At 45.0% G+C, this 16,455-nt stretch overlaps 1 protein-coding gene across 1 annotated transcript in view; it reads left to right on the top strand.

The window, feature by feature from the left end:
• Positions 1-16,455, top strand: part of LOC120986583 (very-long-chain 3-oxoacyl-CoA reductase-B-like) — a 116,992-nt gene that overhangs the window by 13,605 nt on the left and 86,932 nt on the right. Inside the window, exon 3 of the mRNA XM_040415243.1 lies at positions 4,936-5,106. Coding sequence (XP_040271177.1) covers positions 4,944-5,106 — 163 coding nt within the window. The 5' untranslated portion in view covers positions 4,936-4,943. The remainder of the gene's footprint in view (positions 1-4,935; positions 5,107-16,455) is intronic.

Genomic DNA, 16,455 nt, shown 5'->3' with positions numbered 1-16,455 from the left:
ACTGATCGACGCGGGGGATTGCTATACGCTGGGAGATTTGCTATACTCCCCTGGCTATAACTACTAGCTCTTGTAAGAGCTTGTTCCTGGTTCCTGCTCTCTGGATGTAGGAGAGGTTCACCCACTGGAGCCTTGTCGTAGGTCCAGGGTGGGTAGGAGACAGTGAGACCTCAACCAAGCTTTGGCGGTTCGTGGGGTCTGCAGTGCGTACGGTGTCAAGTGGAGTGCTTGGAGTCCTCGGAAAGCACTAGGAGCATCCATTCAACAGAGGTACCCGGTCGGGGTGCTAGGCGTTCCGTTACATTCACTGCCTATAGAGAAGCACCTCTTTGAAGTGTCACATATGACGTATGCAGTATTATTGTTAGATTGTCAGCCATTACAAAATGGCGATGGTAACGAGATGTTTACATTAGTTCACATTCCAAAGTGGTATTCACTGCGCAAATGCCAGGGTATTATCGCCTCTCTCTTATCTCTTCTTCCTTTTTGACCAATGAAACAATGTTTAAGCCTCAGTGAGGACTGCCCTCTTCTGAAGATGTATAATACGGCTTACCTGATTTAAATAAAGTTAGAGATTGCTTTGACCAACTTCTGTGTCAGTGTTCAGTCTCTCAGCCACGCGTGGATATTAACCCCTGGGGGGGTACAATGATCTGGAACACCAGAGTGTATCTAAAATGCCCTAATTTAGGGCTGCTTTAACAGCATATAGAGCCAAAAATGTTAGAATTGTGTCGATTTCCCAATATTTATGAACCTGGCTGTATAATACTGCTGCCCCTGCAGCAGATAGTCCATGTACAAAACACGTGTTGAAAAGATATCACAAAATGGCGGTATGCATAGGATGGTGGTTCAACTGTTCAATCTTGTCATTTAACATAAAATGGTGGATATATTTCTCTCTTGAGTATCTGTACTCTTACTTTAAGTTATTTAAGCACTTTATGATCTCTCTGAAAGGCATATCTGAGGTCTAACTAATAGTTCTACTTTCTGAATTTGGTCGCAATTTGCAGTATGCAGTTAGCAGTAACTATTTGCAGATTGGTTGAGTATGATCTGGTATTGTTGTATGCAATTTGGATTGCAATATGTAATTTGAATGGTTGCAATTTTTTGTATGGTATTTGTAGTTTGCAATTTGTGGAACTGTAATTAAACACACATATAACTGGTTCAGAATTCAGTTCTAATCACTATATTAACAGTAGGAACATTATATAACTGTTTTAAATACCTATTTTGACCTGCTTCCATAAAACACAGCTCTTAATGAAGTGAATGTCTGTTCAGCTTCTCTCTCTGTTGAATAATTATTTCTAGCAGCTCCTGCTAGGGGAATTTCCCACACAGGCTGTGTGTGAAGCTGGTTGTGATTGGTCAAAACTCCTGCTATGAGTGAGGCTTGCTGTGATTGGTGTAGACTCCTGCCCAGCAACAACAGTTTAACTCTATGCTTTCTGTTGTTTCTGCTGTCATTGAGCTTACCTCACATCCATATAATGAATCTTAAACACATATTATCTTTTCTGCTTTTGTGAACACAATATATTAGAGATGGGACGGGGGATTCGTCGAATCCATGAATCCCTCGAATCTTGCTGGATTCGGGGGATTCGTGGACTCGAATCCCGACGTAATTTACCTGTAACGAATCCGACGAATCCCGGTGGGAGGGACTGGGAGGAGGAGCTGGGGGCCGGTGCGTTCACTGTGCTCCGGCCCCTCCGCTCCAGTACAGTTATAAAATGTGTAATTCTATTAATATTGATTCATGCTGCCCCCTCTGTCTGTAGTACATTCAATACATCCTACTTACAGGGCTACTGATATCGTAAATGCAGGCCGGCCGGGCAGACGAGCGGCAGAGTGACTGACGTCACCTGCCTGCGCCGCCTGCTTCATTCATAAAGCAGGCGGCTCAGGCACGTGACGTCAGTAAGTCACTCTACCGCTCGTCTGCCCGGCCGGCCTGCATTACGATATCAGTAGCCCTGTAAGTAGGATGTATTGAATGTACTACAGACAGAGGGGGCAGCATGAATCAATTATTATTAATTAAATTACACATTTTATAACTGTACTGGAGCGGCAATGGGGGGTCTGTGGATTACACTGTTAAGGGGTGGGGGGAGGTCTGTGGATGGCACTGTTATGGGGTGGGGGGTGGCTGTGGATGGCACTGTTATGGGGTGGGGGGGTCTGTGGATGGCACTGTTATGGGGTGGGGGGGGACTGTGGATGGCACTGTTATGGGGTGGGGGGGGGGGTCTGTGGATGGCACTTTTATGGGGTGGGGGGTCTGTGGATGGCACTGTTATGGGGTGGGGGGGTCTGTGGATGGCACTGTTATGGGATGGGGAGGTCTGTGGATGGCACTGTTATGGGGTGGGGGGGGTCTGTGGATGGCACTGTTATGGGGTGGGGGGGGGGGTCTGTGGATGGCACTGTTATGGGGTGGGGGGGTCTGTGGATGGCACTGTTATGGGGTGGGGGAGGTCTGTGGATGGCACTGTTATGGGGTGGGGGGGGTCTGTGGATGGCACTGTTATGGGGTGGGGGGGGTCTGTGGACGGCACAGTTATGGGGTGGGGGGGGGTCTGTGGACGGCACTGTTATGGGGTGGGGGGGGTCTGTGGATGGCACTGTTATGGGGTGGGGGGGTCTGTGGATGGCACTGTTATGGGGTGGGGGGGTCTGTGGATGGCACTGTTATGGGGTGGGGGGGGTCTGTGGATGGCACTGTTATGGGGTGGGGGGGTCTGTGGATGGCACTGTTATAGGATGGGGTGTCTGTGGATGGCACTGTTATAGGATGGGGGATCTGTGGATGCCAGGGGGAGAGGTGAGAGGCACTATGATACTGGCACATTGTGGGGGGGAGGCACTATGATACTGGCACATTATGAGGGGAGATGGCACTATGATACTGGCACATTATGGGGGGAGGTGGCACTATAATACTGGCACATTATGGGGGGAGATGGCACTATGATACTGGCACAATATGGGGGGAGATGGCACTATGATACTGGCACATTATGGGGGGAGATGGCACTATGATACTGGCACATTATGGGGGGAGATGGCACTATGATACTGGCACATTATGAGGGTGGTGGCACTATAATACTGGCACATTATGGGGGAGATGGCACTATGATACTGGCACATTATGGGGGGAGATGGCACTATGATACTGGCACATTGGGGGGGAGATGGCACTATGATACCGGCACATGGGGGGAGGAGAGAGGCACTCCGCACTTGATACTGGCACATGATTAGGGGGGCATCTATGGGGACACTTACTGGCAAGTTATTGGGTGGCACTGTGGGGCCACTTCTTATTGGCACATTATTGGGGGGCACTATGGGGGCATCTACTGAGGCCACAAAGAAGGGGTATTTTATATGGGGGGCTCTGTGTGGTACTAGTATTATCAGGGGTATTATCTGTTTCTGCAGTATAGTATTGGGGAGCACAGCGGCACAGTATTGGGGGTAGTAGGATGATTTGTCCAGAAGATGGGAGAATGATGGAAAATAGTAAACTAAGATTTTTTTTTTTTGTCAAACTGCAGAGACGAAAAATGGTGGTCTGGTCTGAAGGTCGGAAAGGAGAAGATGAGGACAGAGAACATCTACAAGAGACGTCACTGGATGTAAGAGGTATGTGGCTGTATTATCCTGTATGTTCTGTAGTGATAGGAGCAGGGGTCATCGCGGTCATATAGGGTGCGACCGTGACTGGGAAGTGGAGGTTCAGACAAACTGACGCGGTCTGACTTTGTTTCTTACACCGTGCGTTCACACAATTATGTACAGGATTCGTAGGATTCGAAAGATTCGATATATTCGAGAACCTTTTCGGATTCGGATTCGAAAAAAATTGGATTCGTCCCACCTCTACAATATATATAACAGTTATATGACATCCAAACATGAAGTCACCGTAAATAAGACTATGCATACCGAAAAGTCCAGCTCACTTGATCACCTGGATCACCCGCGTGCACGGAACAGGCAGCATTAATGGTAAAACAAAGTTCCAGCACTCACGTTTTCTTGGTAGCTAAAATCCTCGTCTTTATTCAGACAGTAGAAAATAATGTACAGGACATTCACCCACTAGTGTAGTACCAAGAAAACGTGAGTGCTGGAACTTTGTTTTACCACAAATCACAGTAAATAACTCTACTTTTGTCTTTAACACACAAACATAGGAACTGTATTAAGGTTATTGGCAGGTCTAGCGATATTAGCAACCTAGGACAGGTTTTAGCTGGCCAGCTACAATCTTTCCAGAGGATAGATCATCAGTTTAAAAACACTGCAGAACCCCTTTAACACTATTTACCTTGGTAATTTTTTTTTTTTTGCTTAAGAACCCCTTTAACACATTTCTGATGATGAACTTACTACAAACTCCTAATCACATACAGCGCCCTCTATTCAGTTATTTATTAATAATGATCTCCAACTTACTTGGACGGTTCTGTCACCCAGCCCCTGCCTGGCACCGTTTAGTAGCCTCAGAGCTGACTAGTATGGAATGGTCTCTTACATGCATGGTGTCATTTTACTAAGGAGAGTGAATAATAAGGGTTCGTTCGCAAAATCTGTCTACCTGCAGGACACTAAACATAGGAAAAGCTGCAGAAAATTATACCTTCGCGTGCCAAGTCCAAAATAAAAAACTTACAAAGGACGGACTGAGAAATACTTAGACCTAAAGGACTGCCTCTACTGACACCGGCTACAGACCAATAAAATAAGGGCAGCGCAATAATCTTACAAATAAAGCCTTCCCACTGGAAATATATTAGGGTTAAATAAGGAGGAAGTCATCAGTCACAGGAGGACGGGTAAAGCTGCAGTCAGACAGGAGGATCAGCAGAGGTGACAGCACACAGGACCACAGAGAAGATCAGATGGAGGAGTCTCAGTTCTACCAATGGCTTCATCTGTTGGGTCTCCTGGCTCTATCATATCTGGTCCTGAAACAGGTGTGGACCCTGCTGATCGGGATCAAAAACCATATACTCTCCCGGTGGTGGAAGACTAACCTCAAGAAGAAGTATGGAGGATGGGCAGGTAAGAAGGGACGGGGTGCACATGAGGTGTATATACACACAGCACAGACCCAGTATATACACTACTACACCATGACCTGTATATACACACAGCCCAGATCCAGTATATACACTACTACACCATGACATGTATATACACACAGCCCAGATCCGGTATATACACTACTACACCATGACCTGTATATACACAGAGCCCAGATCCAGTATATACACTACTACACCATGACATGTATATACACAGCCCAGATCCAGTATATACACTACTACACCATGACCTGTATATACACACAGCCCAGATCCGGTATATACACTACTACACTATGACATGTATATACACACAGCCCAGATCCAGTATATATACTACTACACCATGACATGTATATACACAACCCAGATCCAGTATATACACTACTACACCATGACCTGTATATACACACAGCCCAGATCCAGTATATACACTACTACACCATGACCTGTATATACACACAGACCAGATCCGGTATATACACTACTACACCATGACATGTATATACACACAGCCCAGATCCAGTATATACACTACTACACCATGACATGTATATACACACAGCCCAGATCCAGTATATACACTACTACACCATGACATGTATATACACACAGCACAGACCCAGTATATACACTACTACACCATGACCTGTATATACACACAGCCCAGATCCAGTATATACACTACTACACCATGACATGTATATACACACAGCCCAGACCCAGTATATACACTACTACACCATGACATGTATATACACACAGTCCAGATCCAGTATATACACTACTACACCATGACATGTATATACACACAGTCCAGATCCAGTATATACACTACTACACCATGACATGTATATACACACAGCACAGACCCAGTATATACACTACTACACCATGACCTGTATATACACACAGCCCAGATCCAGTATATACACTACTACACCATGACATGTATATACACACAGTCCAGATCCAGTATATACACTACTACACCATGACATGTATATACACACAGTCCAGATCCAGTATATACACTACTACACCATGACATGTATATACACACAGTCCAGATCCAGTATATACACTACTATACCATGACATGTATATATACACAGCCCAGATCCAGTATATACACTACTACACCATGACATGTATATACACACAGCCCAGATCCAGTATATACACTACTACACCATGACATGTATATACACACAGCCCAGATCCAGTATATACACTACTACACCATGACATGTATATACACACAGCCCAGATCCGGTATATACACTACTACACCATGACATGTATATACACACAGCCCAGATCCAGTATATACACTACTACACCATGACATGTATATACACACAGCCCAGATCCGGTATATACACTACTACACCATGACATGTATATACACACAGCCCAGATCCAGTATATACACTACTACACCATGACCTGTATATACACACAGCCCAGATCCGGTATATACACTACTACACCATGACATGTATATACACACAGCCCAGATCCAGTATATACACTACTACACCATGACATGTATATACACACAGCCCAGATCCGGTATATACACTACTACACCATGACATGTATATACACACAGCCCAGATCCAGTATATACTACTACTACACCATGACATGTATATACACACAGCCCAGATCCGGTATATACACTACTACACCATGACATGTATATACACACAGCCCAGATCCAGTATATACCACTACTACACCATGACATGTATATACACACAGCCCAGATCCAGTATATACACTACTACACCATGACATGTATATACACACAGCCCAGATCCAGTATATACTACTACTACACCATGACATGTATATACACACAGCCCAGATCCATTATATACACTACTACACCATGACATGTATATACACACAGCCCAGATCTAGTATATACACTACTACACCATGACCTGTATATACACACAGCCCAGATCCAGTATATACACTACTACTCCATGACCTGTATATACACACAGCCCAGATCCGGTATATACACTACTACACCATGACCTGTATATACACACAGCCCAGATCCAGTATATACACTACTACACCATGACATGTATATACACACAGCCCAGATCCAGTATATACACTACTACACCATGACATGTATATACACACAGCCCAGGTCCAGTATATACACTACTACACCATGACATGTATATACACACAGTCCAGATCCAGTATATACACTACTACACCATGACATGTATATACACACAGCCCAGATCCAGTATATACCCTACTACACCATGACCTGTATATACACACAGCCCAGATCCAGTATATACACTACTACACCATGACATGTATATACACACAGTCCAGATCCAGTATATACACTACTACACCATGACATGTATATACACACAGCACAGACCCAGTATATACACTACTACACCATGACCTGTATATACACACAGCCCAGATCCAGTATATACACTACTACACCATGACATGTATATACACACAGTCCAGATCCAGTATATACACTACTACACCATGACATGTATATACACACAGTCCAGATCCAGTATATACACTACTACACCATGACATGTATACACACACAGTCCAGATCCAGTATATACACTACTACACCATGACATGTATATACACACAGCCCAGATCCAGTATATACAGTACTACACCATGACATGTATATACACACAGCCCAGATCCGGTATATACACTACTACACCATGACATGTATATACACACAGTCCAGATCCAGTATATACACTACTACACCATGACCTGTATATACACACAGCCCAGATCCGGTATATACACTACTACACCATGACATGTATATACACAGCCCAGATCCAGTATATACACTACTACACCATGACCTGTATATACACACAGCACAGATCCGGTATATACACTACTACACCATGACCTGTATATACACACAGCCCAGATCCAGTATATACACTACTACACCATGACATGTATATACACACAGTCCAGATCCAGTATATACACTACTACACCATGACATGTATATACACACAGCACAGACCCAGTATATACACTACTACACCATGACCTGTATATACACACAGCCCAGATCCAGTATATACACTACTACACCATGACATGTATATACACACAGTCCAGATCCAGTATATACACTACTACACCATGACATGTATATACACACAGTCCAGATCCAGTATATACACTACTACACCATGACATGTATACACACACAGTCCAGATCCAGTATATACACTACTACACCATGACATGTATATACACACAGCCCAGATCCAGTATATACAGTACTACACCATGACATGTATATACACACAGCCCAGATCCGGTATATACACTACTACACCATGACATGTATATACACACAGTCCAGATCCAGTATATACACTACTACACCATGACCTGTATATACACACAGCCCAGATCCGGTATATACACTACTACACCATGACATGTATATACACAGCCCAGATCCAGTATATACACTACTACACCATGACCTGTATATACACACAGCACAGATCCGGTATATACACTACTACACCATGACCTGTATATACACACAGCACAGATCCGGTATATACACTACTACACCATGACATGTATATACACACAGCCCAGATCCGGTATATACACTACTACACCATGACCTGTATATACACAGAGCCCAGATCCAGTATATACACTACTACACCATGACATGTATATACACACAGCCCAGATCCAGTATATACACTACTACACCATGACATGTATATACACACAGCCCAGATCCAGTATATACACTACTACACCATGACATGTATATACACACAGCACAGACCCAGTATATACACTACTACACCATGACCTGTATATACACACAGCCCAGATCCAGTATATACACTACTACACCATGACATGTATATACACACAGTCCAGATCCAGTATATACACTACTACACCATGACATGTATATACACACAGTCCAGATCCAGTATATACACTACTACACCATGACATGTATATACACACAGCACAGACCCAGTATATACACTACTACACCATGACCTGTATATACACACAGCCCAGATCCAGTATATACACTACTACACCATGACATGTATATACACACAGTCCAGATCCAGTATATACACTACTACACCATGACATGTATATACACACAGTCCAGATCCAGTATATACACTACTACACCATGACATGTATATACACACAGTCCAGATCCAGTATATACACTACTACACCATGACATGTATATACACACAGCCCAGATCCAGTATATACAGTACTACACCATGACATGTATATACACACAGCCCAGATCCGGTATATACACTACTACACCATGACATGTATATACACACAGCCCAGATCCAGTATATACACTACTACACCATGACATGTATATACACACAGCCCAGATCCGGTATATATACTACTACACCATGACATGTATATACACACAGCCCAGATCCAGTATATACACTACTACACCATGACATGTATATACACACAGCCCAGATCCAGTATATACACTACTACACCATGACATGTATATACACACAGCCCAGATCCGGTATATACACTACTACACCATGACATGTATATACACACAGCCCAGATCCAGTATATACTACTACTACACCATGACATGTATATACACACAGCCCAGATCCGGTATGTGGCGAAACCGACCTCGCCACTGGGTTTTGGAGAGGACTGGCTGCTGGCCTCTTGCCCCAGGATTATGGGCCATATACTAACTTTTAAACCCCTGAACCGATTCAAGTGAATTTTGGATAGGTTTGTCCCCACGTTATACTGTTTGAATTAATGTAAGTTATATGTATGGCCAATGTAAACTCACAAAGTTGTAACAATCTATAATAATTGTAACTTGTCAGCTTGGGAGGAAAATGCTGGGTGTGTTTCTATTGTGCCATTGTCCCATTGTGTGTTTAAATGGTGATGTCTGTCCTGTTGTATCTACATGTGTATTGGCGATCTCCCTTTGTTCTGAGAGATAATTGGATTGCTCCTCAGGTTGTCTCCAGACAGAGGGGAGGAGACCATGATGCATTGTGGGGATATGTTGTCCTATGTCCCAGTCTTCATTCTGGTCCTCTGGGGGCGTGAACGATTGGTTGCTGTAGTTGCATTGTATGTGTTGTTAATTACTGATTGGTTGTATTTCAAACCCCTGTGGGCAGTACTATGTTTTTGGTTTGTGAATAAAAGAGGCTGTACGTGAAGTACAGTCAGTTCCTGTTTCAGCTTCAACATAGAGCCTCGTCTCATGTGTGTGGGGATTGCTATACGTGTATACTCCCCTGGCTATAACTACTAGCTCTTTTAAGGGCTGTTCCTGCTCTCTGGTTTTAGGAGAGGTCCACCCACTGGAGCCTGGAGCCTTGTCGTAGGTCCAGGGTGGGTAGGAGACGGTGAGACCTCAACCAAGCTTCGGCGGTTCGTGGGGTCTGCAGTGCGTACGGTGTCAAGTGGAGTGCTTGGAGTCCTCGGAAAGCACTAGGAGCATTCATTCAACGGAGGTACCCGGTCGGGGTGCCAGGTGATCCGTTACATTGGTGGCAAGCAGTGGGATGGCGTCCTAGTGTGAGGAGAAGCAGCTCGGAGACACCGTTCGTGGATTTACTAAATTGAGGGTAACGCTAGTATCCGTACAGCGCCCCTGGCTACAGCAGGATGGAATCGGCTAGTCTTCAAACAGCGTTCCACTACGAGGATGAGGATGACCCGGACTGGAGGGAGGCAGTCCGGAAAGGCATCTGGTATGATGCCCTGGAAAATGCCCAGCGGCGGCGGGGCGAGTGTCTCCCCAGTGAGGAACAGCAGTTGCGGATGCGAGTGGCCCTGCGAATGCCCCTTCTGGGAGAGAAGCCCCTGAATGAGTGGGTAACAGAACTGGAGAGCCTGGTATGGAAGGAGCTTTGGCTAGATGACGCCTACCAGGCACTCTGGTGGTATGTGATTCGGCACTCCCCCTGGATGGCTGAGCACGACAGACCCGAGGGTGAGAATTCTGATGGCCCTGGCCTGTTGTTTGAGGCCTTCGCAGAACCGGGGTTCGGAGATGCTGGAGGGTCCCGGTTCTGGGATATCTATGACTACAGGGAGGCTATGCATGATTGGGCTACAGCGAGAGAGGTGAGACAAGACCTGGCATCTCTAGTGACAAAGGAGTGGGAGCTGGAGCAGGACTACCAATACTTCTTCAGCTCAATTCGGTCCCAATATACACTGCCAGAGAGCTGGGTGGCAGTCCCAGACCTACAACCCTACAGCTGGGAAGACCCGACTGAAGTATCCCCTGCTTCAGTACCAGCTACAGAGGTAGAAGTCCTCATAAACTGGTCCTGTGAGGAACCACAACAGGCAGGGGGAGACGGGACCGAGGTCTCTCCACCGGGATGCTGGGCAGCTGTCCCAGACCCTCAACAGCAGCCGGAGTTGCCAGGTGTGGACGCAGGTGGTCCTTACTCGCAAATGTTGAGGGACCTCACAGACTGGTCCTGGGAGGACCCACAGATGGCAGGTGGAGATGGGACCGAGGTCTCTCTACCAGTCCTACAGAGATGCTGGACGGTCGGTCCAGATCTCCAGCCATCTCCGCAGGGATACCAGGAGGAGGAGGGGGACAGCACCCCTAACTCCGATGGTGCAGATGGGACCGCGGTCTCTGCACCAGGCCTACCGGGATGCTGGACGGCCGGTTCAGATCCCCCACCAACCCTGCAGGAATGCCAGGAGGAGGAGGTAAGCGATTCCTCCTCTCCACAGCCGATCTGCAACAAGGTCCTGGGGATAGGATTCCCTGACCACATCCCAGCGGAAGAGCTGGCATCTGGGCAGAGCGCAGTCGGCCTCTGCCCTCCCCTATCCTCTTCTCCAGAGGCTGACTTTCCACAGGCTACCCCAGTGGAAGCGCTGGCATCTGGGCAGAGCGCAGTCGGCCTCTGCCCTCCCCTATCCTCTTCTCCAGAGCCGGACTTCCCACAGGCTACCCCAGCGGAAGAGCTGGCATCTGGGCAGAGCGCAGTCGGCCTCTGCCCACCAAGTACCTACAGTTCCAAGCTGGAGAACCACAAGGAAGCGAGGAGTAGCAGATGCCCACTCAACAGCTGGGGACATACAGAACAGAGCCAGGCCCCAAGATTCAACAGGTCCAGTATTGGGTTGTGGTTGGACTGCCAGACTAACTCAGGTACTGACCGTGAGGTCAGGTATCTGGTTAGTCTTCCCTGGGAGGGGGAGATGTGTGGCGAAACCGACCTCGCCACTGGGTTTTGGAGAGGACTGGCTGCTGGCCTCTTGCCCCAGGATTATGGGCCATATACTAACTTTTAAACCCCTGAACCGATTCAAGTGAATTTTGGATAGGTTTGTCCCCACGTTATACTGTTTGAATTAATGTAAGTTATATGTATGGCCAATGTAAACTCACAAAGTTGTAACAATCTATAATAATTGTAACTTGTCAGCTTGGGAGGAAAATGCTGGGTGTGTTTCTATTGTGCCATTGTCCCATTGTGTGTTTAAATGGTGATGTCTGTCCTGTTGTATCTACATGTGTATTGGCGATCTCCCTTTGTTCTGAGAGATAATTGGATTGCTCCTCAGGTTGTCTCCAGACAGAGGGGAGGAGACCATGATGCATTGTGGGGATATGTTGTCCTATGTCCCAGTCTTCATTCTGGTCCTCTGGGGGCGTGAACGATTGGTTGCTGTAGTTGCATTGTATGTGTTGTTAATTACTGATTGGTTGTATTTCAAACCCCTGTGGGCAGTACTATGTTTTTGGTTTGTGAATAAAAGAGGCTGTACGTGAAGTACAGTCAGTTCCTGTTTCAGCTTCAACATAGAGCCTCGTCTCATGTGTGTGGGGATTGCTATACGTGTATACTCCCCTGGCTATAACTACTAGCTCTTTTAAGGGCTGTTCCTGCTCTCTGGTTTTAGGAGAGGTCCACCCACTGGAGCCTGGAGCCTTGTCGTAGGTCCAGGGTGGGTAGGAGACGGTGAGACCTCAACCAAGCTTCGGCGGTTCGTGGGGTCTGCAGTGCGTACGGTGTCAAGTGGAGTGCTTGGAGTCCTCGGAAAGCACTAGGAGCATTCATTCAACGGAGGTACCCGGTCGGGGTGCCAGGTGATCCGTTACACGGTATATACACTACTACACCATGACATGTATATACACACAGCCCAGATCCAGTATATACCACTACTACACCATGACATGTATATACACACAGCCCAGATCCAGTATATACACTACTACACCATGACATGTATATACACACAGCCCAGATCCAGTATATACTACTACTACACCATGACATGTATATACACACAGCCCAGATCCGGTATATACACTACTACACCATGACATGTATATACACACAGCCCAGATCCAGTATATACACTACTACACCATGACATGTATATACACACAGCCCAGATCCATTATATACACTACTACACCATGACATGTATATACACACAGCCCAGATCCAGTATATACACTACTACACCATGACATGTATATACACACAGCCCAGATCTAGTATATACACTACTACACCATGACCTGTATATACACACAGCCCAGATCCAGTATATACACTACTACACCATGACCTGTATATACACACAGCCCAGATCCGGTATATACACTACTACACCATGACCTGTATATACACACAGCCCAGATCCAGTATATACACTACTACACCATGACATGTATATACACACAGCACAGATCCGGTATATACACTACTACACCATGACATGTATATACACACAGCCCAGATCCAGTATATACACTACTACACCATGACATGTATATACACACAGCCCAGATCCGGTATATACCCTACTACTCCATGACATGTATATACACACAGCCCAGATCCAGTATATACACTACTACACTATGACATGTATATACACACAGCCCAGATCCGGTATATACACTACTACACCATGACATGTATATACACACAGCCCAGATCCTGTATATACACTACTACACCATGACATGTATATACACACAGCCCAGATCCAGTATATACACTACTACACCATGACCTGTATATACACACAGTCCAGATCCTGTATATACACTACTACACCATGACATGTATATACACACAGCCCAGATCCGGTATATACACTACTACACCATGACCTGTATATACACACAGCACAGATCCGGTATATACACTACTACACCATGACATGTATATACACACAGCCCAGATCCAGTATATACACTACTACACCATGACATGTATATACACACAGCCCAGATCCTGTATATACACTACTACACCATGACATGTATATACACACAGCCCAGATCCAGTATATACACTACTACACCATGACCTGTATATACACACAGTCCAGATCCTGTATATACACTACTACACCATGACATGTATATACACACAGCCCAGACCCAGTATATACACTACTACACCATGACATGTATATACACACAGCCCAGATCCAGTATATACACAACTACACCATGACATGTATATACACACAGCCCAGATACAGTATATACACTACTACACCATGACATGTATATACACACAGCCCAGATCCAGTATATACACTACTACACCATGACATGTATATACACACAGCCCAGATCCAGTATATACACTACTACACGATGACATGTATATACACACAGCCCAGATCCAGTATATACACTACTACACCATGACATGTATATACACACAGCCCAGATCCAGTATATACACTACTACACCATGACCTGTATATACACACAGCCCAGACCCAGTATATACACTACTACACCATGACATGTATATACACACAGCACAGACCCAGTATATACACTACTACACCATGACATGTATATACACAGAGCACAGATCCGGTATATACACTACTACACCATGACATGTATATACACACAGCCCAGATCCAGTATATACACTACTACACCATGACATGTATATACACACAGCCCAGATCCGGTATATACACTACTACACCATGACATGTATATACACACAGCCCAGATCCAGTATATACACTACTACACCATGACATGTATATACACACAGCCCAGATCCAGTATATACACTACTACACCATGACATGTATATACACACAGCACAGATCCGGTATATACACTACTACACCATGACATGTATATACACACAGCCCAGATCCGGTATATACACTACTACACCATGACCTGTATATACACACAGCCCAGATCCAGTATATACACTACTACACCATGACATGTATATACACACAGCCCAGATCCAGTATATACACTACTACACCATGACATGTATATACACACAGTCCAGATCCAGTATATACACTACTACACCATGACATGTATATACAGACAGCCCAGATCCAGTATATACACTACTACACCATGACATGTATATACACACAGCCCAGATCCAGTATATACACTACTACACCATGACATGTATATACACACAGCCCAGATCTAGTATATACACTACTACACCATGACATGTATATACACACAGCCCAGATCCAGTATATACACTACTACACCATGACATGTATATACACACAGTCCAGATCCAGTATATACACTACTACACCATGACATGTATATTCACAGCCCAGATCCGGTATATACACTACTACACCATGACATGTATATACACACAGCCCAGATCCAGTATATACACTACTACACCATGACATGTATATACACACAGCCAAGATCCTGTATATACACTACTACACCATGACATGTATATACACACAGCCCAGATCCAGTATATACACTACTAAACCATGACATGTATATACACACAGTCCAGATCAAGTATATACACTACTACACCATGACATGTATATACACACAGCCCAGATCCAGTATATACACTACTACACCATGACATGTATAAAAACACAGCACAGATCCAGTATATACACTACTACACCATGACCTGTATATACACACAGTCCAGATCCAGTATATACACTACTACACCATGACATGTATATACACACAGCCCAGATCCAGTATATACACTACTACACCATGACATGTATATACACACACAGATCCGATATACACTACACACCATGACATGTATATACACACAGTCCATCCGGTATATACACTACTACACCATGACATGTAATTCACAGCCCAGATCCAGTATATACACTACTACACCATGACCTGTATATACACACAGCCCAGATCCGGTATATACAC

This window comes from Bufo bufo, chromosome 1 (assembly GCF_905171765.1).
Source record: "Bufo bufo chromosome 1, aBufBuf1.1, whole genome shotgun sequence".
NCBI classification, from domain to species: domain Eukaryota; kingdom Metazoa; phylum Chordata; class Amphibia; order Anura; family Bufonidae; genus Bufo; species Bufo bufo.
The sequence above is the reverse complement of the archived record's forward strand: the minus strand, read 5'-3'. Positions and strand labels throughout refer to the sequence as shown.